Source organism: Oncorhynchus tshawytscha, linkage group LG09 (assembly GCF_018296145.1).
Source record: "Oncorhynchus tshawytscha isolate Ot180627B linkage group LG09, Otsh_v2.0, whole genome shotgun sequence".
Lineage (NCBI taxonomy): Eukaryota > Metazoa > Chordata > Actinopteri > Salmoniformes > Salmonidae > Oncorhynchus > Oncorhynchus tshawytscha.
The window spans coordinates 40,167,302-40,191,973 of NC_056437.1; the positions used below are offsets into that span (position 1 = coordinate 40,167,302).

The following is a 24,672-nucleotide window of genomic DNA, read 5'->3' on the forward strand; positions in this document are numbered from 1 at the left end:
AATTGTCAGAGGAGAGGACCTAGTGGATTTCAGGCAAAATAACAACCCAATGTTTATATCCCAGGACAAATTAGCTATCAACAGCAAGCTAGTTAGCTAAATTGCCATAAATGTTTGCTTTTTGACCTGTCCCCGAATTAATATAGTTGATTCAGAGTTTGTTTTCATATTTCAACCTGCGTGTCTGGTGTGGATGGACAAAATTAACATGCACACAATGTCACACATGCAGTCTGGTCAGCATGTTGGGGTTCGTGTCTCATGTTCAACATACTGTAAGCAGCTGGAACTCCCATCTTACCCATAAGTCTGTGATCTTTCCCCTGTTAGTGTGGATGTAGGGGAGTCCCCTGCCATCCCCTATGTGTATGTCAACTCGTCCGGGATGGTGAAGAACAACAAACCCATCCAGGTGGTGTCTGCATGTGACCTGGAGCTGTACGCCTTCCCTTTCGATAAGCAGAACTGCACTCTGACCTTCCGCAGCTGGCTTCACTCAGGTTAGCCTAGAGAGAGAGAGATGTAAACATGCTAATGTAGCTACCCAGTCAAATGACTACACATCTGGATCTGCACAGATGGATGACGTGGCAGTAACACACAATTAGAAGTGCAAAATAATAATGGAATATATTTTCAGACAAAATGCATGCATTAGGCTATCATACATACAGTATTTAGTAAATTACAGTAGTTAGTCATTTGATATACACTGCTCAAAAAAATAAAGGGAACACTTAAACAATACAATGTAACTCCAAGTCAATCACACTTCTGTGAAATCAAACTGTCCACTTAGGAAGCAACACTGATTGACAATAAATTTCACATGCTGTTGTGCAAATGGAATAGACAACAGGTGGAAATTATAGGCAATTAGCAAGACACCCCCAATAAAGGAGTGGTTCTGCAGGTGATAACCACAGACCACTTCTCAGTTCCTATGCTTCCTGGCTGATGTTTTGGTCACTTTTGAATGCTGGCGGTGCTTTCACTCTAGTGGTAGCATGAGACGGAGTCTACAACCCACACAAGTGGCTCAGGTAGTGCAGCTCATCCAGGATGGCACATCAATGCGAGCTGTGGCAAGAAGGTTTGCTGTGTCTGTCAGCGTAGTGTCCAGAGCATGGAGGCGCTACCAGGAGACAGGGCAGTACATCAGGAGACGTGGAGGAGGCCGTAGGAGGGCAACAACCCAGCAGCAGGACCGCTACCTCCGCCTTTTTGCAAGGAGGATCAGGAGGAGCACTGCTAGAGCCCTGCAAAATTACCTCCAGCAGGGCACAAATGTGGATGCGTCTGCTCAAACGGTCAGAAACAGTCTCCATGAGGGTGGTATATGAGGGCCCGCCGTCCACAGGTGGGGGTTGTGCTTACAGCCCAACACCGTGCAGGACATTTGGCATTTGCCAGAGAACACCAAGATTGGCAAATTCGCCACTGGTGCCCTGTGCTCTTCACAGATGAAAGCAGGTTCACACAGAGCACGTGACAGACGTGACAGTCTGGAGATGCCGTGGAGAACGTTCTGCTGCCTGCAACATCCTCCAGCATGACCGGTTTGGCGGTGGGTCAGTCATGGTGTGGGGTGGCATTTCTTTGGGGGGCTGCACAGCCCTCCATGTGCTCGCCAGAGGTAGCCTGACTGCCATTAGGTACCGAGATGAGATCCTCAGACCCCTTGTGAGACCATATGCTGGTGCGGTTGGCCCTGGGTTCCTCCTAATGCAAGACAATGCTAGACCTCATGTGGCTGGAGTGTGTCAGCAGTTCCTGCAAGAGGAAGGCATTGATGCTATGGACTGGCCCGCCCGTTCCCCAGACCTGAATCCAATTGAGCACATCTGGGACATCATGTCTCGCTCCATCCACCAACGCCACGTTGCACCACAGACTGTCCAGGAGTTGGCGGATGCTTTAGTCCAGGTCTGGGAGGAGATCCCTCAGGAGACCATCCGCCACCTCATCAGGAGCATGCCCAGGCGTTGTAGGGAGGTCATACAGGCACGTGGAGGCCACACTCACTACTGAGCCTCATTTAGAGTTTTTTTAAGGACATTACATCAAAGTTGGATCAGCCTGTAGTGTGGTTTTCCACTTTAATTTTGAGTGTGACTCCAAATCCAGACCTCCATGGGTTGATAAAAATTATCAATGGAAATCAAATTTATGTGATTTTGTTGTCAGCACATTCAACTATGTAAAGAAAAAAGTATTTAATAAGAATATTTCATTCATTCAGATCTAGGATGTGTTATTTTAGTGTTCCCTTTATTTTTTGAGCAGTGTAGTATCAAATCAATAGCAGGTCATATTGACTGAGTGTCATTAAGGCTTGTGTCATTAAACTCCGTCCCTTGACCTTTACCATCGTGTATGCAGTGAATGAGGTGAACCTGACACTGTGGAGGAGTGCGGAGGAGATCGCAAATGATCAGAAGTCATTTATGGACGATGGCGAGTGGGAACTGTTGTCTGTGCCCTCCCGCTACTGGCATCTCCGCCTGGACGACAGAGACTACGCCCACATCCAGTTCAATGTGTGTGCCTACCGTTTACCAGATATCTCTTTTGTTTCCCTTTAGATACTCGATTTGAATGAAAGTAATTTAAGGAATACAAATATGACCTATACGTCTAGTGCCATCTGTATCGACTTACACAACAATGCATATCCAGCCAGTCGGTAAATATAGAATATGTGAATAGGTGTGATAGTGGGATTTTCTAAACGGCTTGATGTCTATGCAACAAAAAAAGTACACACTTCTCTTGTAGGGAGAATGTGACTGTACAATGACAACTAAAGCAGATTGAGTAGCGAGAGTAGTTTTTTTGCCATCCCATCCTCCTTGTCCTCCTGCTGTGAGGAAGTTAAAGGGATCAGCCAGGGCTTCACAGACGGGATTAAGCGCTAATGCTAATAGATGAGGCTGAGGCGCGTCCAGCATGCTGAGAGAGAGAGGCACCATAATGAGGCTGTCTCTGTGGCAGCTGATCAATGGCCGTCTTGTTCTGCCAGAGAAATGGGCTCTTGGCCCGGCGCAGGTGGGTCTGAGAAGATAGGCTAGGCAGGGCTGCTGTTCTACATTCAGCTCAGAAGGGCACTTAATGATGGATTGTCTATCCAGCAGGGCTTCTTGGGTTACATTTACACTATGACTCATTGTAAAAGTGGTTGTTGAGGGGGATGTGTGTGTTTTTGGGCACCGGAGGAGAATAGGAGGGTAATACTATCGAATAGAGTTTTCTTGTGGGTTCAGTTGAGGAAAGTGAGTTGAAATCAATCAAAGTCAAATTCGCTCACTCTTTCCCGCTCTCAGTCTTCTCCGCTCTCACTCTTTCCCGCTCTCTCTCTCCATCTTGCTCCCCCCCACTGGTCAGGTGTTGATCCGCCGGCGCCCCCTGCTGTACGTGGTGAGTCTGCTCATCCCCAGCATCTTCCTCATGGTGGTGGACGTCATCAGCTTCTATCTGCCGCCCAACAGTGGCACCCGGATCACCTTTAAGACCAGCATCCTCCTGGGCTACACTGTCTTCAGGGTCAACCTGATGAACGAGATGCCTGCCACCGCCATCAGAACACCACTCATAGGTATCCTACACCAGCTCCTTTCCTCATCTTTGTTTTGAACTTTCTCTAATATTGTTTGACACACCAAGCATGCCATTCATACCCAGCCATGGCCAATGCTTTGTGAAATGTCTTGAGACATATTTATGAAGACATCTTGAGACATGTCTTCCTTCTCTAACAGGTGTTGTTGATGTTTGGTGTTCTCCATCCTACAGGTGTGTTCTTTGCGGTCTGCATGGCGCTGCTTGTGCTGAATTTATCCATCTCCATCTTTGTGGTGAAGCTCCTCCACCACAACGAGAAGGAGGTCAAGGAGATGTCAGTGTCCGCCTGCCTCCTCGACAAGTACGGCTCGTCCAGCCAGACCTTCCTCGAGAGCAACTTCACCTCTGTCAAAACGCTGGTCGACGTGGATCAGTGTGGGGGTGAGAGGGAGGATGTGTTGTTGAGAAGCTTTGTATTTCTAGGTCATAGGACATAAGAGAGTGACTAGGTATGAGAAACAAACACTTAGCAGGTGGTTGTTTTCCTAACTTAACACAGATTTCCTTACCTCAGATTTCTGATTCCCTTTCATTTGTAATGGCCAGCTCTGACACGTTTACATGTTGACAACATCTCTAGCTTCCTCTGTGTTGACATCAAATGAATCATATAAATTATACATCTTTACAGTATGTCTACACATACACCTAATCATTTACCTTGATTGCGATGTAGCAACAAAATCTTGTCTTTGGGGAAAAAAATAGATATGTTCTCTTCGACATTAATTTGTTCAACCCCATCATCACCCTTTATCACCCCACTTACAGTTCATGTGGTCCCTCCAGGCTATGAGTTTGACCTGGCTCCAGAGGAGGACCTACTGTCCCTGAGCGAGCTCCAGGAGAGTGCTCCACGGCTGGAGAGGCTGCTCCAGGAGGTGGTGGCCTTGCGGCTCTACCTGCAAGAAGGGGAGAGTGACGATTTGGCCCAGGCAGACTGGGTGGCCCTCTGCTGCAAGGTGGACATCCTTCTTTTCCGAGTCTACCTGTTCATCCTGGTCGTCTACACCAGCACTCTGCTGCTACTGTGGGCCAGCTGGAGCTCTGCATGAGGAGAGGAGGAATTGTTGTTCAAATGTTATCGGCATGAGGAGAAAAAAATATTAATTTTTCTGCAATAAAATGTTAAGTCTTTTTAGGGTTATTGATGAGGGCGACTTAATCCCTTTTCTCCCCCTTTCTTTTGATACTGTAGCTAGAAGCTATTGAGTGAACACTGTATTCCCATTTACAATTGGAAGATGGTTCCCATAAATCAATATGGGCTGATGTATTAACATATTCCCTCAACTGAAGATCTTCATAAAAAGATATCTTACTCCTATTCTCCGGGCACATTCCGCAACGTCAATGTGATGTTATTCCACATTAACTTGAATCACCATGCTCCCCTGAAACTCGTACCAAATCAATAAAGCACATTCAAAGCTTAGGCAACTGCATTCCCTGTTGGTTCACTGATAGTCATAAAAAGACACATGAGCTACTCATAAATCCCTTGGCTGGGAACAATCTTTGTAAATAGAATTTTCACTTGAACAGCAGACATTTTTCTTTGAGCAGATCACATTACAACCGGTTGTATGGACACCTCTGAGTTGAGGAGAGAAATGAATAATGGTTATTGTTTGCTGTAATGTTATGTTGTACATTCATACTTGTGATGTAACTTCTTATTCCCCATCATATCAAGCAAGTCCTGTTGCAAGTTTTTTTTAAATCAACTGTGGATCTTGGTTTGATTGTTTATCCTGTTTTTAGCTGGTGTTATACAGGGATAGATGTTTGGGAATCATATCAAAGCCTCCAGCCAGTACAGTGAGTAAAAGTTTCTATCCAAGAAAATGACTGGTTTGCTCTTAATACACCTGTACGCTTTTAACATAGCCTGCAATGTTAATCCTTAATAAAAGAGACTACATATTTTCAAGTGTTTTTGTGTGTGTCATAAATGGACATTATTTTTCAATGGTATTATCTCGTCCAATCACATAATAAAAGTCATAAATTCAATGTTGTTGTAGATTTCAGTACGTGTTTCCCCTAATTAAAAGCATGAGCTGGCGCACACCCAGAGAAAATTATTTAGTGTAATGTCATTACCCTGAAGAAGGCACAGTGATGCTGAAATGTTGGCGTTTTACCAAATAAATTACTGGAGTTAAATATAAGTGTGCGACTCTATTTTTTTTATAGCTTACAGTATGTATTTCCCCAACATACACAGTTTAAGATATCAACTGATTTAAATGATTGGCTAACCTAGTGAACAAAATGAACAAAATAATGTCTAACATCAGTATCAAATGTCAGTTCGGTCTTGTTGGTGAGAGAAGAGAAAACCGATCTGCACTTGACCTCCCATATGCCAATGTTGAAAAGCAAGCGCAAGAGAAAATAGGCCTATGCTCTTCTGTATGTTCAGGAAATCAATGTCTTAACACAGTTGTAGGTTACATACAACTAGATCATAGACTTGGCCTACATCATACTGTGTTTGGAATTTTATAGAGATCAATAATTTCCCCACGGTATGAAAGATATTGAGGATTGAGTTGAAGGAAAAATGCCAATATCCCACATGAAACTTGATCCAGACAGAGACATCTGGCTACACGATCAGATACTGTAAATAGTATGATTGCTCGGAGTTATCTGCTCAGGGCAGGTGGTGACATAACCTCCACTGCTTCCAATCCCCATCATCAAATTAACGATGAACACACCCTCATATTCATAGTTACATCAGCTGGCTAAGCCAGCCTTATCCAGAATACAGGAAACCTAATTTAACTAATATATGATACAGTAGACATTGGGCTACAGTCAACAATCCTGAATATGGGTCTCGGGCGGCGACAGTTGACCGCTACATCTCAAAGCTGAGCGCTGCTCATTATTGGCAAGCTTAAGGCGGTGAAGTGAAACTTTGGTCACAATGAGAGTTTCAGCACTCTGGACAGCGCTGGTCTTGCTTCTGATTCAAGGCACCGCGAGAGCCTGCACAGGTAAATCATTCCATATAGGCTGTGGCGTTTGACGGAGGTTGCTATTTTCTATAGGCTAACACATAATAATTGTACAACCCTTAAGATGTTGCATTTTAGTGGATAGCATTATGTTTAAATCCATATGCTGTAACAATGTGTTTTACTTGTTTTAGTCAAGAAACTGAGCAATAATACCGGACGCTTTGCCAATGCCACCTTGGTACGCCTCTCCGAATACTTGAGTGCTGGGTACAAGAAGGGTGTGCGACCCGTGCGCAACTGGCGAAATTGCACAATGGTGGCCATCGACCTTATGGTGTACTCTATCCTCAGTGTGGTATGCCGTATAAATCACATAGTAGAAGAGTTCCGTATACTGAGATAGAGTGTAGCCTATGTAGATCTTCACTATTTCCTCTGTGTGCTGCTGTGTTTTACAACAGGATGAGAAGAACCAGGTTCTGACAACATATATATGGTACAGGCAGGTAAGACATAACTATTTGTAACAGTATAATAACTATTTCAACTAATGGATTTTTCTGAATAAACATTTCCAAGCATTTAAAACAATCCTAAAAGTACAGCAGAACATTGGATATCCTCACCTTTGGACATGTATCAAACATCTTATCAGAGGAACTAGTTATAAGCCTTTATACAATACTTATTCATTCATGAATTATTAATACTAGACCATGCGTCTTGCGCTTATGCTATAACTCTGTATCAGGAAATAATGCTACAAGTCTTTATCAGGAATGGACAGACGAATTCCTGGTATGGAACCCAGAGGATTTTGATGATGTGAATCAAATGTCCATACCGACTGCGAACGTGTGGGTGCCTGACATACTAATCAACGAGTTGTAAGTAGCCTTACAGTGTTTCGTTATTGTGGGGGTAGGACAACGCATGAGGCCATACAGATATCATTTTAGTCAAGTAAAATTATGTATAAAAAAGTATAATTTATCTGCTGATGTAAACTGACAAAATTGGATACTTTGATAAAGCATTACTACTAAAGTAATATGTCAAGTGTGACTTAGCCTACGCTAAAATATTAGTTGTCTGAATCAGCCACAAACATCTTTTTGCTTTGAGTTGTTGTGTTTCGTAATCTCTCAGTGTGGATGTGGGGAAGTCTCCGGACATTCCCTATGTGTACGTGACCCATTATGGACTAGTGCGCAACTACAAGCCTATCCAGGTGGTGACCGCCTGCACTCTCAACATCTACAACTTCCCATTCGATGTCCAGAACTGCAGCCTGACCTTTCAGAGCTGGCTCCATACCCGTAAGACATAAGGTTATTTAGTTGTATAGTAATTTGCATGTGAGTTAAGGCTTTTCAACTGCACATACAGCAGTGGTGGAAAAAGTACCCGATTGTCATACTTGAGTAAAAGTAAAGATATCTTCTTGGAAAATGACTCAAGTAAAAGTGAATGTCACCCAGTAAAATACTACTTGAGTAAAATACAAAGCATTTGGTTTTAAATATACTTAAGTACCACAAGTACATTGAATTGCAAAAAAATAGACTTATGTATCAAAAGTAAAAGTATAAATCCTTTCAAATTCCTTATATTAAGCAAACCAGACGGCACAATTCTCTTGTTTTTAAAAAAGTTTACAGATAGCCAGCGGCCCACGCCAACACTTTTGGAAGTCAAGGAAAATGTATGGAGTAAAAACTACATTATTTTCATGTAGTGAAGTAAAAGTAAAAGTTGTCAAAATATAAATAGTTAAGTACAGATACCCCCCAAAACTACTTAAGGAGTACTTTAAAGTATTTTTACTTAAGTACTGTAGACAACTGCACATAAGTACCAGGTAAGAATGCCCTTTCATGCCCTCACTCAGTCTTAGTCCTCTATTGTTTTGTTACTTCCATCTTGATAGTTTCTGGAATTAGGAAGTACAGATGTAATTTGTCTTGTACTTTTGTTTCAAAATAACCTCAATATAAATGTATTCTATGTCATCAGTGCCAGATGCTATACCATTTTCACCCCGCTAAAAAACTAAAAAATTATCTGTGGCAGGGTACAGTTGATAAAGTCCATTACATAACTTACATTGATCTGAACCCACTGGTCTCTGTCTCCTGTGTCTGTAGTTAATGACATCGATCTCAAGCTGATGAGGAGCGCAGAGGAACTCAAGGTGGACAAGAGTGTCTTCATGAACCAGGGGGAGTGGGAGCTGCTTCACGTCCTGTCTAAATACAAGCGCTTCAGTCTGGACAACATTGACTCCTATGCAGAGATGAAGTTCAATGTGAGTATACATAATATAATCATTCATTACCTTGTATTTATGTATTCAAGACAGGTTATGGAAAGATATTATTTGGCAAAGACTGACCTAGTCAAGTAGAAGAATGGTTAGGGTTGCAAACTTTTTGTTCCAAAAAACCTTCGCCAAACTTCCAGGTTTCCCAGAAATCCTGTTTTTGGTGCTTATTCCCTCCTGATTCCAGGAATCTTCCAACCAGGATTTCTGGAAAACCTGGGAATTTGGGGAAAGTTATCTTGCAACCCTGTGCGTGATGATTAAATAAATAGCAATAGTTAAAAGAGCACAATATTGGGTTGGCAAAGATCACCACATTAATTTAGCAAGTATCTACACCTGTTAAAATTACATCAAAACCCCCTCAACACCTGCATGTACACAATATCTTCGCTTAATCCATTTACTCAAAGCCAACTGAACATGACAGAAAGGCAAGACCTTCAGTAAGGAGATATACTAGATACTATAATATAAAAATATAGAACTATATGAGATATTAACTTTGACCTCTACTGCAAGGGTCTTCATTATAACATCTTGAGCTGCATTAAATATGTATTGAGAATGGCTGTTTTTCTTATGTGTCAAACAAAGAAAACAGGCTTACTTTTCTGAAAATTAGCAAAAGTATATGACTGAGGATCTATAGGTGATCTATAGAGTGTGCACTCCCACCTCACTTTCAGGGTCATTGCTAGAATCTGTGGGTATATTGTTGTCTACCATCAAAACATTGTTCTGCCAGATATCTGTAACTACTATAGATGTGGAAATGCGTACCTACCTGTTCATGACTAATTTATGATAATTACTGCTCTATTGATGATGATGATCATGATGAATGTGATCAGGTGGTGATCCGACGCAGACCTCTGTTCTACACTGTGAACCTGCTGCTGCCCAGCATCTTCCTGATGGTGATGGACCTGGTGGGCTTCTATCTCCCTCCGGACAGTGGAGAGAGGGTGTCCTTCAAGATCACTCTGCTTCTGGGATACTCCGTCTTCCTCATCATCGTCTCTGACACGCTGCCCGCCACCGCCATCGGGACACCGCTCATAGGTCAGATAGAGAAATGCACAGTGGTTGGAAAAGTACCCAATTGTCATACTTGAGTAAAAGCAAAGATATCTTAAAGACTCAGTGCAGTCAAAAACATGATTTACCTGTGTTTTATATACATTTTCATACTATGAGGTTGGAATAATACCCTGAAATGGTAAAAAAGATGATAATGCTCTTTTAGTGTAAGAGCTGTTTGAAAAGCCTGAAATGTCAACCTGTTTTGGTGGGAGGACATTTTGGCCTTCCACGATGATATCACCATGCGGTAAATGAGTTATTAGACCAATAAGAAAGAGTTCCAAACCTCTCTGCCCAATAACGGCACATTTTCTGTATTCCCCACTCAAATTCTTGCTTGAGAAATTGCTCTTAGCTAAGAAGCTATTTGTTTATTTGAATTGAAAACAATCACAGTAGCTATTACATCCAGTTGGCGATCGACTTCCATGCAAATATTCTAAAATATGCATAAATAAAATATGCACATTTTCCCACCAGTGGTGTTTCCACCAAACAAACTTGTTGTGGATAAATCAGTGCGTGATGACGTAGAGCACACAAAATGTAATTTTCCGTTTTCTTGTACCGAATAAAAATCGAAAGTTCAACTCAACTGATAGTTTTGTCACAAAAACGGTTGCGTTAAATAGCAAATGTGCCTACTTTGGTGTTACGTACGCTCAAGGCAACAGTTCGCAGATACAGTGCGATTAGGCTGTGCGGGTAGGCTAGTAGACATGATTATGGATAATAGTGAGAATATTTGTCAAATGGCAGTAAAGGATCAATCTTCATGTCACCAGAATAAGACCCTTGATATTTATTGGAAATGAGCATCAAGCTCATCACCATGCACTTTCACAAACTTGTGAAGTTCATCACTTATTTAAATCTGTAGACTAATAAACTGCATGGTTTCCCCGAGCCATAGTTGGAGGACCACACAACATATCGTCTCGTGACTCCAAGTTTACTTTGATATAATGGTTATTACGTCAATATTTGCCCATAAAGGAATTTCCACCACCATTTCTCGCATAAGTATTTTTTTACAGACAAAAAGAGTCCACCATGTCGGACAAACAAATTATCTGTCTGTATTTATAAAATTGTACCGAAACTTCTGGTTTCCATCACAGCTGTCCTGATTTTTTTTTTTACGGTATGATTTTACTAGCATAAAAGCTGCAGATGGAAACGTGGTTAGATCATTAATAGAAAATGACTCAAGTGAAAGCCACCCAATAAAATACAACTTGAGTAAAAGTGTCAAATTATTTGGTTTTAAATATACTAAAGTATCAAACGCAAACGCTATAAATCATTTAAAATATATTAATCAAACCACATGGTTGTTTTGTTGTTGTTTACAGATAGCCAGGGGCACACTATAACATAATTTACAAATTAAGCATTTGTGTTTAGTGAGTCCGTCAGATCAGAGGCAGTAGGGATGACCACATGTTCTCCTGATAAATTCATGAATTTGATAATTTCCTCTCCTGCTAAGCATTGGAAATTAAAGTACTTTTGGGTGTCAGGAAAAATATATTTGAGCAAAAAGTACCTATTTTCTTTAGAAATGTATTGGAGTAAAAGTAAAAAAATAACTAGTAAAGTACAGATCCCTGTAAAAAAATACATGAGTAGTACTTTGAAGAATTTTTACACCATTGGAAATGCAGCTGGTGCATTTGTGGCTCAGATGTGTCATTAAGGTTGGGATTGCAAGCTTGAGGAAGTGGTGAAGGACTAATGTTTGTTGGGGCCCTGGTCAAAAGGCCCTGATCAAAAGTAGTGTACTACATAGGGATTGCCATTTGGGATGCACACGTTGCTTTTTTAGGCTGTACCTTGCAGTGTGCAGAGGTAATATCGATCTTTCCTTCTCTCTCTAGGTGTATACTTTGTAGTGTGCATGGCCCTGTTGGTGATCAGCCTGACAGAGACAGTGTTGATAGTGCGACTGGTGCATAAGCAGGACCTGCAGCCCCACGTACCCCAGTGGCTCAAACACTTGGTGCTGGAGCGGGCCACAGTCCTCCTCTGCATCCGCAACAAACACAGCCTGTGCTCCATGCTGTCCAGGGACTCTGACCATCTGGGCCACTACAAAGAGAACAACATCAGCCCAGGTAATACATCTACAGGAGGGTTGGGTAGGAAGAAGGGTATGAAAGAAGGGGCAGGAAGGAAGGAAGGGAAGGAGAAAGGAAGGGAGGGAGAGGGACAAGAAAGACCTGGGCAGTAGATCATGGTGAGCTGAAGGATCTAAGGCACTATAGAATTCTCTCTCAGCTGTATTCATTGATTGGAAAAACATACAGCAGCATTACGACACCTATCGTAGAGCGAGAGAAAAGGATACAAATATACATTTACAATTTTGTTTTCCCACTTTGGAAATAGTCAATATATGGTACAATGTCTCTCTTTTTGAGCCAATATATACATTTCGCTCCACAAGCTCAACACTGGATACTCAACATACAAATAAATAATGTTATATGACCCCCCCCCCACCCTCTCCCTGTGTGACCCCTTGCAGCTCGATGCAATCACCACCACCACCTTCACCACACCTGCGAGAGTGGCCGTGGTGGCGGGGACATCATGGAGCGGGGTCTGGGGGGCCTGTCTGTGGTGCGTGACAACACGCCGCCCGTCATGGACAACATCCTGCAGGAAATCTCATCTATCCGCGGCTTCCTGGAGAAGAGGGACGAGTCCCGGGACATCGCCAAGGAGTGGCTGCAGGTGGGCTACGTGCTGGACGTCCTGCTCTTCAGGGTCTACCTGGTGGCCATGCTGGCCTACAGCATCACCCTGGGGACCCTCTGGTCCGTGTGGCAGTACGCCTGAGGGCCTCACAGTGGAGGAGGGCCTGACGGTGAAGGTGGAGGGCTTCACTGTGGAGAAGGGGACAGAGGGCTAAAGCGTGCCTGATACCAAAGCGTTTTATTGAGGTCGATCTATTTAGTTGAGCCTCATGGTGGAGGTAAAGTAGGGGGTCGTTTGAGTCTGGGGTAATTCTCGGGAGTAGAGGAACGAGGGGGAAGATGATAGATTGGATGTTGGTATAGTTTACACTCATTTCCCTTAGCCAGTTGCCCCTTTCTAACACTATCTTACTGCTCTGTGTATTGTTCGGGTCTTGATTACCTAGGAAAGTCCTAAAGAGCTGTTGAAAAAGTTCAGATATTGTATCCTTTGTCAGCATACAGGTGTATTTATATTTGTTTATTTGGATCCCCATTAGCTTGTGCAGACACAGCTACTCTTCCGGGAGTCCAGAAAAACAACACATGACAAGTGACAAAACACTGATAGACAAGGACAGTCACACACATTTAAAATACAACGAAATACTCACAGTACAACTACAAAATAAAGTATGCTACTTGATAATGGCACAATATTTCATGCATTATTCACTTTTTTTCAAAAATCATCTACTAATGTGTACCAACAGCTGTATTGATGTGACGTAAACCATATCTTTATAATAGTCGACATGGTACCATGCACATAAAATGAATAAATATGCCATACCTTAGATTTTGTATGTCCAATAATGTTTAATATAGTTGGGGAGCAATGAGCTCCCCTGCATATTTCATAATGTTTTTTTTATATCTCTTCAAGCTTTATTTACTTATGGAGGAGAGGTTTTGCTATTTGCTTGCATTTGCTTTAAAATGGCATAGTCTGTATATTCCAAGATCAACTTCACTCCTTCAGTTAAATAGTGTTAATATTGTTAATAAAATATACGAAACATATAACATCACATTTAAATAGATAGAGAATATTAACTTGTGCTAAAGTAACTGCAATACTCGTTCACCTGGTGTTCACTCTGACATTATGAAAAGTGTGACTATTAAAGTGCATTATGTTCCTTATATGCATTATGTTCCTTATATGCATTATGTTCCTTATATGTAACATTGCCTTTAAAAGCTGCTTGGTCTCCAAGCACGATTGGATTGAATCCTGTCTGTGTCATCATTATATCGGGATACAATGATGACAGACGGGATTCAATCCAATCGCCCTTGTAGGCCAAGCAGTTTTTAAAAGGCAATGTTACCACATTCCCCCCCTTGCGGAGAACGCATTCAAGGAAAACGCTGCAGATGTCGGCTCAATTGGAAATTGCCTTTAAATGTCAAGTGGGCTATAGTGTGGTCTTGAATTGAATCCCGGACACAGTTTGTTTGTTTTAAGCTTTTCCGTTGAAGGTCTGAATTTCCTTAATACGGCCAAAGTCCACATTTAAGTGGGAGGTGAAAATAAAGTAATTGTCCACTTTATATGGACATTGTCGGTTAGGGTTTAAGGCGCCATAGAAGTGACTACAATACACCACACTAACCACAGGGTGGCACAGTAGTTCTCTGCCCAGCACTACCCCCCCATGCCCTAGTCCAGCTGTGGTATGGGTATTATTAATCCCTCCCAGGGATGGCCCTAGCCCACAGACTGACACTAATGTACTAATCGTAAAGATTTTGGCCTTACTGGAAAATACACTCGACGGGTGTGCCCTGATAGGATAAATGCCATTGACACCCTACATAATTAAAGCCTAAAACTGTTCCACAGTTAATGGGAGCATCGATCCCAATACAATCAATGAGGATCCTGGCTGTAGCGGGCACTGGGTCTGGGCCTTTTAGTTCAGTACTCTGCCTGGCTGGCTGATACAGACAGAGGAAAAAGACTATGTGCTTGTCACTCAATAGACAGTTAAAGATGTACTCATAAAATCATTTAGGGATACAGTTGACTGTTTTATTTCCCCTGGGGGTTGATTTTTACCTATAAAGAAGTTTATCAGTGTGAAGCTTGGATAAGAACATCTCTGAAATGTCTGATATGTATAAATTGTGTTTTAATGACTCCTGCTACCACTGTTCTTATTCTGCAATTCTAAAACAAATGAGTAAAACATTCCGAAATGGTAATAAAAAACAACACAGAAAATCTTATGAGTATTGCCATAAATAAGTATGATCCCAAACGTTTAATAGCTTGTCTATTTTTGGGAAAATAACTCAGTTAAAACCAAATAGGGTGGACTGGGGCTGCACAATTCTGGTAACTATCAATTTTACACAAATCCTGTTTGAAGAATTCCAGATTTCCTGATTATTCCCTCCTGATTCCGGGAATCTTCCAACTGGGATATCTTTCAAACCTTTTACATTTTTTTTTAGAAAGTTAACCAAATGTTTTATCCCTACATCTGACTTTAGCCTACCATCTATACAAATATACGATAGTACATCAAATCAACACTAGAGGGACCTATTACCAGCATTAACCAGTACTACCCCTAAGGAGTTGCAGGAACACAGAGGGACAAGTCATTTTCACACCAGTGTTACTAAAACAATGCAACAGGTAAGTTAGTTCATAAGACAACTCCAAATTGCAATGAAGCTATAGACCTCTTGTTCTGTTATCATCTCCATAAAGAAGAACATCTTCTTTAAATAAACTACAAATAAAAAATCCTGAGATTTTACAAACTACAAATTATAAAAATTGAAGCCTCACAATTTTTTTGTCATGCGTTATAACTTCATATTGTGGCCATTGAACGTAACTTTTGAATCCTCATTCAACACATTCACCAACCAGTTCAGTGACTACAAAAACCATGCAAAACTAGATCTACCACAACAGCAACAACATGAACAACACAGAACAGTTCAGTTCCATGTTGCTCAGGTCGCTTGCTGTATTACAGTAAATTTACAGCGACGGTCATATTGTTTGGCTCTCTCCTCTCCGAGGCTGGATCAATGCCTGGGGTAGGGGGAGGTTAACGCCTACAGGCCAGGCTTAGCTGAGAAAACAATCCCAGTGATTTGGACAAGACTGTTTTCCCTCCATTCAACAGACCTACTGTCTGAACCCTTCTCTATCCATTCGATCATACTGGTGTCAAAGAGCACATAAAGATGGGACCCCCTGGCCCCACACACACACACACAAAGCCCCGCGCCCTCTCAGGGTCACATGGGCCCAATGAACCAACATCCCCACTCTGCTCTGTTTCTAATACAGAGCAGAGTGGGGATGTTGGTTGATTGGGCCCATGTGACCTGGGATCAAACCAAACTCATGGTGTCCTGTTCATGAAGGAACATAAATCAGCAACAGCTGATCGTTTCCCACTCTTTCCTTAAATTGCCAAATACTCTTAAAACAACCAAGATAGGCCAACTCGCCACATTGGGTTTGATATGCAGAGGTCGTTGGAGGAGGGAGTGGATAGCAAAAGAGAGGTACCTCATTAGCTGATCCTTCTGAAGGGAAAGGTCAGGGCCTGCATATGCTGCCCATATTCCTCAAAGCATGCTGGGAAGGGAGAGGGCTGCCAGCTATAATGGGGAGTCGAAGGAGAACCTCTGGTCTCTTGTTTGCGCCAAAACAGACGGCGAGTTCTCCTGGCTTTATTAACCTGGTTAGGTCAGCTATAAGGAAGTTGAAAGAAGCGCTCACATCTCTGGGAGGAGAAACAATGGTGACCCCTATTATGCAGGTTGCTATAATACTGTAATACTATACATTATAATACCTGTCTAATGAGCACAGCACTTTGAAATAATAATGTTGAAGTGAATGTGATGGTAGTGGTTTGGAAAATAAGGATGTCTAAGTCTGTTCTGTGGTGTTTGGAGTGTCTAGACAAGTTGATCATCAGTCTGTTGTGGTGCTGCTCTGAGGTGTAATGTTGTTTGGGTGGGCCAACTGGACAGACCTTTCAAAGCAACATGGTTCCAAATAAACAGAGTGAGACAGTTGGGGAAGGAAGAACGATAGAAAGAGGAAAATAGAGCGAGATGATCCTGTATGGCTCAGTTGGTAAAGCATGGCGCTTGCAAATGCCAGGATTGTTGGTTTGATTCCCGGGGCCACCCATACGTAAAATGTATATGCGCATGACTGTTAGACGCTTTGGATGAAACCGTCCGATAAACGGCATACACAAAGAAGAATATTATATATTCGAGAGAGAGGAAGATGGATAGAAAGTGAGCTGCGTCATAAGGACAACTAAAGCCCAGCAGAAAGAGGCAGCTCAGTTTGGTTAATGTTTGTATCTCTTCCTACAAGCACAGAAAAGCAGAACCATTTGTGTCTCGCCTCGTTTCCCCTCTAGCAACGATCAGGGCGGCAGCAATAATGGCTTGCGCCCTGCATATCTAATGATAGCATTTATGACCTCATAATGGGAGAGGAATATAGGACAGACATGGTTGGTGAGTCAAGCACCGACACGTTCGGTTCCATTTCAACAGACTACTGTCTCGGTTAGAAAATACCTATCTGGTCATTCAACATGCGGAACACATCCACCCATGGCACCACTGTCTGCTAACTGGTAGATGTATTCCAGACACAACACTGGCCATGTTCTTACTCAAGAGGCTTTTCGCTACAGCTCAACAGCAGGGGATGCTGCTGTGACCAACACAAATGACCTCTTCAGATGCAGTGTAACATAGCTTCGCATCAGCCTCCTGTAGTGGATCATCTAGTCAGTGCTGCACTTAACAGCCCACTCACACCATATCCAACAGAGCTCCGGCAGTGGAGAGCCATTTCAAAGCAGCCACAGGGAATATAGGGACACTAGTCAAAGAAGTGGCAGCTGCAGCATATTACTCAATTTATTGGACTTGATTTAATACCTTCTGCTTCGCAAGGCTTTTCTGGCATTAGGGGACTTAAGTGACTAAAGGCATATAAGACCTGGGCAGTGAGTACAATATGTGTCTTCCCCATCACCAGTGTAATATGGAACTATCTCCGTAGACCAACTGACTTATTCAAATCGCCGTAATTCCAGTTCCTCTGGTGCTCTTAAAGAAATTGACAAAAGGGGTGAAAGAACTCCACTATTGACAAGAGGGGTGAGGATCAAGACCAATATTTTTTTGGTGTGCAGAAAAAAGTGGGATGGTAGAAGAGGAGAGAAGTGTTGAATTAGAAAAGCTGCTGCCTTCAGATGTGAGAGGAGGTGAAGCTGGGCAGAATCTCACGGGGGAAGGTCTATGCATCTTCATTTTTCAGCCGCAGCATCAGTCTTCCAAGAGACTTCATGGTTGTTACCCCTGTTTACAGAGATGCTTTTGAAAGCCCGGCGGCAGACGCTCTTGAAACTCTCTGGAATGGAAAACAGTGAAAGGGATGACGTACACTCCAAAGCAACACACACACACACACACAGACGCACTCACATACTCTCACAAATGCACAAAAGAGCACACATGTAGACAGCCAGACAGACACTCACAGTTCTGCATAACAAAACATACCTGTAGTATGGCTCTCCAAGATGCTGTGTATTCTGTAAACCTGTCATTATTCTTAGCATCAACAACGTATGGTAGGCACCTGAAGAGTCCACATAGCATATCAGGAATGGGTCACCCAGAAAGAGAAGGGAAGCACCACATTAGAAAACAGGCAGACAAACTCAAGTCGATTTTTTATTGATTTTCTAACTGCAGATTGAAGGTATACAACTGAACATTGTTATTTTTCATATGAGACTCATAAATAAAAATACAAAAAATGTTCACTACAAAACAATCTACTGTTAGTAGGATGTAAAAAATATCATCTTTCACTATCGAAGGCACAAAATGTACTTAGTGACAACATGGAGAAGAAAACCTGCAGCATTTAATCTCTTTTATTTTTTTTATTTTTTTTTTACACTCCATCAGAGAACACTGAAATGTTACAAAGAGATGTGTCTGATCCTAAACTGAAAGAAAAACCACTCTAAATCAACAGACAGATGCTGGGATCCGTGGCACAACTCGCACATGGGAAGCAGGATCACAGACACAGCACGTCGCTGGAAAAGACAAAGGACCTTTGCAAAGCTCTAATGCAAACAAAATCATTTTTATACAAATGACAACAAAAAAAGAGAAAAATAAAATAATAATTGGGCACCTTCTAAGATTAGGCTAAGATTAGGTGCTGAGGTAGACGAAAACTATAACAATTCAAATCATAAAAACACTATTTTCTTAATACAGAGCAACTCGACTGGCACTTGTGCTGTCACAACAAGGAAGAAAGAAACAAAATTACAGACAAGCCAGAGAAAGAGAGAGAAAGCTTTGTTACATAAAAAGCTTTGTAATGCTTGGTCCGACAGGGCAATTGGTCCTCAGTGCCAATATAAAAAAGACAATGTCTTGGTGCTTTGTTACTCAAACAGTTTAGTTTAGACCTCAAATGGCACATGCATGGCAACACTGCATAAAATGGCTACTCGTTCTAGAACACCACACTGAAACACAGAGTGCCTACTCCAGGGATGCCATGATTTCGTACAGCTTTAAAAAATATATTTTTTAAATGCAATTCCGAAACAAGTACTTAATAACAGAAAAGTCCTAATGTTAAGCTGGGGCAACACTATGGTTTTGACAAGCTGCCAAAGTGGTTGGAAGGACATTAACTGCTCAGCAAACCTGTTGCTGACAACAAAATATTATCAATGAAAAACATACTTTGACTTTGATTTCCAAAATGAACAGGCAAATGTCCTTCAGAACAGATTGAAAACAAAAAATGCATACTATTTCCATGGCCCGGGACTGTTCTATCATCTTTAAATTGACATTTTTCTTCCTTGCTTTTTGTGCGTAAACGAATTACATTGCTTTTGGGTGTCAATTACAGACGAAGAACAAAAAAATAAAACATCAAAAAGGTGGTTTTGCCCACTACCAATCTTAGGCTAAAGCAGTCCTAGATGACAGCTCCTTTTTGATTCTAAATCAGAAAATCAGGTCATCTCAAATCGTCATGACATCCCTAGAGTGCTGGAGACACCATTTATTATCTTCTGAAAGTACAGAAACTAAGCAGATATAGATGGACATTTTTGTTGAACAATTTCCATTTTAGGCACAAAGATATTACAGAAACAGAGTAACATTGAGGGAAGAACTACATCAATACCAATGTATTTTCTTTCAACACGTTGAGAGAAAAGTAGCATAGAGCATTGTTTTTTATTTTGGATCTGATTAGTGCATTTTTCATTAATACACGCACGCGGATACGCACACACACACACACACACACAAAAAGTATAAAACATTCAGACAACAATAAGAGCATGTGATTGAATACCTCTAGTCATTGAAGTGTGATGTGATCGTTTCGGGCTCTCTGGCCTGCCACACTGAATGGTGACTGAAGTTATTATTATGGTGAAAATTGGACGAGGGAAACCCCTCAGCTCACAGTGTTGGAGAATAAGTGGCAAGACAACCATGGGCCACTATGACCATGTCATCCTTTTTTTGTCACTTCAAGTACAAAAACTAAATGTTGGCAATAAAATTGTGAATGACGTGTACTAATTGATGGACGGCAGCCTCCCAGCCATCCATTTTGAATGATCTTTTATTTTTTTTGGCAGATTTAGTCCTTCACCTACAATGCATTGACATCCAGAAAGCAACACTTACTACATACAACATGTTCACACACACACGCACACACACACACACACACACACACACATACATACATACATACATACATACGTCCAACATTACCAAAGAGGAGCAAGGCAAAAGATTCAAAACCAGAGGAAAAAAACTAGGTAAAAAAAAGAAATACAAATATTTGCCCTGCTGAAACTCTCGACAAATGGAAAGGGACTGACACCGAATACAAAAATATCACCATTTTTATATATCAAACTGCCTCTGTTGGCTCTTGTTCAGGAATACACTCCTTTGAGAGAAATTGTCGACCAAGAGGATCTTTTTTTCCTAACCTTCCTTTCTTCTTTGATTACCACTTGCAGTCCCAATTGTCCAGGGCACACTACATCACTGTGTACATGACCTTCTTTTTTTCACATTACAAAACTACAATTCTATTCACATATTTTCAAGTTTAATGCTTTTTTAAACTCTTATAAGTACTATTTCTTCTTCTACTGCGTTCATCCCTCTTACCCCATACTTAAGGCCTTAAAATCTCTTCTCTTAAGGTTAATGTAAGAGGAGGACGGACGCAGACTGTAAGAGAAGAATAAACACTTGTTTCATTTTCAGTTTTTTCTAACAATATCTACCATCTCTTACCCTTTATATAAATGTCACTTACAGATGTGAAAAGACAATAAATCAACACTTGAAAGCATGAGATGAAGTTGCAATGATGCAATAATGCAAAACACAAAGAAAACAAATGTGCCTTTGCAAAAATGAAAACAAAACAACTTAGAGGTAGCTTTTAAACAATGACCGACCCCACCAGCTTTTCAACAAGCAAGGTTCATAAAAAAATACCAAGTTTGGTAACAATAATGCACAAAAATACACAACAATAAAAATCTCTTTTCACCGTGGCACTTAATTTTCGCGTACACATTGCTTTGTCACATCTCCCTCGCGCAACAACGCAGCTTTCGGACACACACAAAAAACAATACAAGAAATAAACACAAGCACATGAGGTCACAAAAAAACGAGGTAATTCAAGTACAATGTGCTGAGCTAAATCAAGACATAATAGGAAACAGAGACAAAGTGAAGGAACAAAACCATATATAAAGAGTTGATTTATTCTGTCTTCTTACTGGTCGCCCCCTGGGCTGGGCAGGCCATGTCTCTTCCAATCAGTGAAGCCACCCACCCCCCTCTCCCGCTAATCATTCAGATATGTGATTACCATGGTAACACTGAACTGACAGTGGTGCTCATAATGTCTTCATTATGCTGCCATATGAACAGATATAATGTTTGTCGTAACAGGTTATGACAACTTATGACAACATATTTGACACTTATGACAACTGATATAGCACTGTTACAATTACGCATGAAACACAATTTTCCACCTGGTGTCACATTTATGGTTTCACGCGACATAACAGTATATATGTCCAGTTATAACAGGTGCCATATCTCCTTATAATTGCATTATGAAGGCATTACGACCACCCCTTGGAGCAATCCACAGCAGCCTTTGTCATTTTGGTCTCCATCACAATGGCATATAGAGATTATGAGATTATTAATGTGAGAAAATAGTTAAATGTTATGAGTCAGTCCATGTACTAAATCTTAGTGTAATTGATGATAATCTGGTTAAACGTATATTAATATCAGTCCAGTATCTATAGCAGGGAAAAAATTAACATCTCCAGTTAATGCTGTATAGAGATTTATGGTTTAAGAGATAAAAGAACAGCGGCTTCGTAGCGAGCAAACCCCTCAAAAATAGATCTGATATAAACATCAAACAGAGACTGTCGTCGTAATGTGTCTTTACCTGTGCAATGAAGCTATGATAAACTATGATGCGGAGCCAAAGATACCGAGATGAAAAAAGTGACAGTCATGGTTTGACTCTCAAGAGGCTCCGGTGAAACCTGATCGATATGGGAATATCATCCTCTGTTCATCTCCCTTGCTGTACAAAAGACAACCCTCTGCGTGGGTACGAAGGTGTTGTGCCCCAATCAAATTCAACTTCACTTCGGCTAATGCAGTACAATAAATGGTGCTATTTTTCCATAGGGCTGGCTGAAATGTGCCACATGGTCTGGCCCTTAGGCTCTGATTCTCGGGGGCTATCTGAATGGCACTACTCCACTATAGGGTTCTAAGTGCTCTGTGTGCTCTCCACCAGGTCTGAAGACTCCATTTTGGAGCACTCTGGTAAACAATGGCTTGGGTCGGGGCCAACTGCAACATGTTCCTCAAGCAGAACATGACTTGGTGTCCAGTTTAAACCAATCAAATCAGGAGGGGATCTGCAGTACTGTGTCATGGAACGAGAGCAATGACCCACCCAAGTTACAGTAGGATACAATTCCATTCCAGAAAAGGCGAGGGTGTCAAAACTACATTTAGGGAGAGCCAGTGGTCAAAATGATGGGGAGGTGTGGGTTCAGATAGCCTTTGAGAATCAGTTCAGTTAGAAGTGTGGCTTGGGTGACATCTCTCAAGTCTGTGGGTAGACTTAAGGACAACTCCATTGACGCACCGACGGGTTCTGTGTTAGGCAATTTGACAACTCCAAACAAAACATAGATAGATGTACTGAACGACATGAATTTTAAGGGGAAATGTCCTCTCAGTCAGAACCTCAGTTTTCCTGCGCCTAGCCCAGCCCTTTTCCTCACTGTGTCCACCTTTGCCCTCTGCTCATTCGCTCTCTTCGCATTCAAAAACCGCCTGTGCTTCCATCTCATGGATTATCTCGCTTGACTTCTTCGCCACAGGCCTCGTCCTCCTCCTCCTTCTCCTCATCCTCCCCTCCCCTTCCTTCCTCAGCCCCATCCTTCCTCAGCCCCATCCTCCTCCTCTGCCTGTCTTCCTTCCCCCGGGCTGTCGTCTGGAGGCCTCAGACATAGCAGAGGTACAGGTAGGTCTTCTCTATCCTCCAGTCTGGGGGGACGTCTTCGGGCTTGTGGCCCTTCATGTGCTTCTGCATGGCCGAGAGGCTGGGGCAGTACTCAAGGCAGATGGTGCATTGGTAGGGCGACGCTCCGTTGTGGGTGCGCAGGTGTTTGATCATGGCCGAGTAGTCCCTAGATCGCTGGTGGCACAGCTTGCACTCAAACGGCTTCTCACCTGGGGAAGGTGACGACAACAACAACAACAACAACAACAACGTCAGGCTGAGGAAGGGAACTCTATGACGTTGTACACTGAGTGTACAAAACATTAAGAACACCTGCTTTATCTATGACAGACTGACCAGGTGAATCCAGGTGAAAGCTATGATCCCTTATTGATGTCACTTGTTAAATCCACTTCAATCAGTGTAGATGAAGGGGAGGACACATTAAAATAGGATTTTTGAGACATGGATTGTGTATGTGTGCAATTCAGAGGGTGAATGGGCAAGACAAAAAAATGTACAAGCTTTTTAACGGGGTATGGTAGTACTGTAGGTGCCAGGCGCACCAGTTTGAGTCTGCCAAGAACTGCAACGCTGCTGGGTTTTTCACGCACAACAGTTTCCGGTGGGTATTAAGAATGGTCCACCACCCAAAGGACATCCAGCCAACTTGACACAGCTGTGGGAAGCATTGGAGTCAACATGGGCCAATATCCCTGTGGAACGCTTTCAACACCTTGTAGAATCCATGCCCCAATGAATTGAGGCTGTTTTGAGGGCAAAGGGGGGTATACTATACTGTTTAGTATACATTTACAAGGCAGACTTGAAGTATCAACTTTCTTTTAGAGCTTCCTACACTTTTCTAGCAGGAAGATAAAAATATCTAGTGGTCTCAATTAGCAATGACTATCATGTCTATAAAATCCCCACGACCAAATTGAAAAGTGTATGTCATCGTAGATAATGGTATTTCATATAGTGGTGCTGTGCAGAAATGGCTTTAAAATCAATCTCTCAACTGCCCCTATATAATGTGCTTTACAAACCAAACCCCTGCATTCAATTATACAGATGTACATTTTGTCACATCTAAATGGCTAACACTTCAATTACAAAAGGACCTATGCCATTTTTAAACACCAAATCACAACTTCAATTTGATTATATTTGATTCTCGGCGGTTCCAAAACCTCTACATTCCTGTGATATTCAGGACCAGAACTCCTAAACGTGCAAATGACTAGAGTGATGGCGAGGAATAATCCC

At 41.9% G+C, this 24,672-nt stretch overlaps 3 protein-coding genes across 11 annotated transcripts in view; 1 reads left to right on the top strand and 2 right to left on the bottom strand.

Moving 5' to 3' along the window:
• The window catches only part of LOC112257978 (ubiquitin carboxyl-terminal hydrolase 28), a 39,669-nt gene extending 29,824 nt beyond the window's left edge, over positions 1-9,845 (bottom strand). The window contains exons 1-5 of one of the 5 annotated variants that reach the window (XM_024431964.2): positions 9,707-9,845; positions 8,703-8,845; positions 4,391-4,668; positions 3,308-4,040; positions 302-506 (exon numbers count right to left, since the gene is read on the bottom strand). In XM_024431964.2, the coding sequence (XP_024287732.1) occupies positions 302-305 (4 nt within the window). In that variant the 5' untranslated portion in view covers positions 306-506; positions 3,308-4,040; positions 4,391-4,668; positions 8,703-8,845; positions 9,707-9,845. Of the gene's footprint in view, positions 1-301; positions 507-3,307; positions 4,041-4,130; positions 4,208-4,390; positions 4,669-8,702; positions 8,846-9,706 lie in introns of those variants that run through there. The other 4 variants (XM_024431965.2, XM_024431962.2, XM_024431963.2 and 1 more) reach the window with 4 other exon arrangements.
• LOC112259136 (5-hydroxytryptamine receptor 3A-like) lies at positions 386-13,963 on the top strand. Its single transcript, XM_042327854.1, has 13 exons — positions 386-500; positions 2,383-2,540; positions 3,385-3,595; positions 3,793-4,002; positions 4,411-4,651; positions 6,783-6,951; positions 7,058-7,102; positions 7,374-7,483; positions 7,746-7,915; positions 8,744-8,904; positions 9,774-9,984; positions 11,886-12,122; positions 12,524-13,963. Exons 1-13 carry the CDS (start codon positions 386-388, stop codon positions 12,847-12,849), a joined length of 2,364 nt encoding a protein of 787 aa, XP_042183788.1. The 3' UTR covers positions 12,850-13,963.
• LOC112257980 (zinc finger and BTB domain-containing protein 16-A) overlaps positions 11,969-24,672 on the bottom strand; it is a 137,514-nt gene continuing 124,810 nt past the window's right edge. For 3 of the 5 annotated variants that reach the window (XM_024431970.2, XM_024431968.2, XM_024431969.2), the window contains exon 7: positions 18,485-23,633. In XM_024431970.2, coding sequence (XP_024287738.1) covers positions 23,404-23,633 — 230 coding nt within the window. In that variant the 3' untranslated portion in view covers positions 18,485-23,403. Of the gene's footprint in view, positions 12,097-14,425; positions 18,172-18,323; positions 18,403-18,484; positions 23,634-24,672 lie in introns of those variants that run through there. The other 2 variants (XR_002954668.2, XM_024431971.2) reach the window with 2 other exon arrangements.

Excerpts from the sequence above, each read along its gene's own strand:
- LOC112259136 (XM_042327854.1), top strand. The coding sequence starts at position 386 with ATGGTGAAGAACAACAAACCCATCCAGGTGGTGTCTGCATGTGACCTG. Across the intron at positions 4,003-4,410 it reads CGACGTGGATCAGTGTGGGG|GCTATGAGTTTGACCTGGCT; the intron begins GTGAGAGGGAGG and ends TGGTCCCTCCAG. Across the intron at positions 4,652-6,782 it reads ACCAGCACTCTGCTGCTACT|TTTAGTCAAGAAACTGAGCA; the intron begins GTGGGCCAGCTG and ends TGTTTTACTTGT.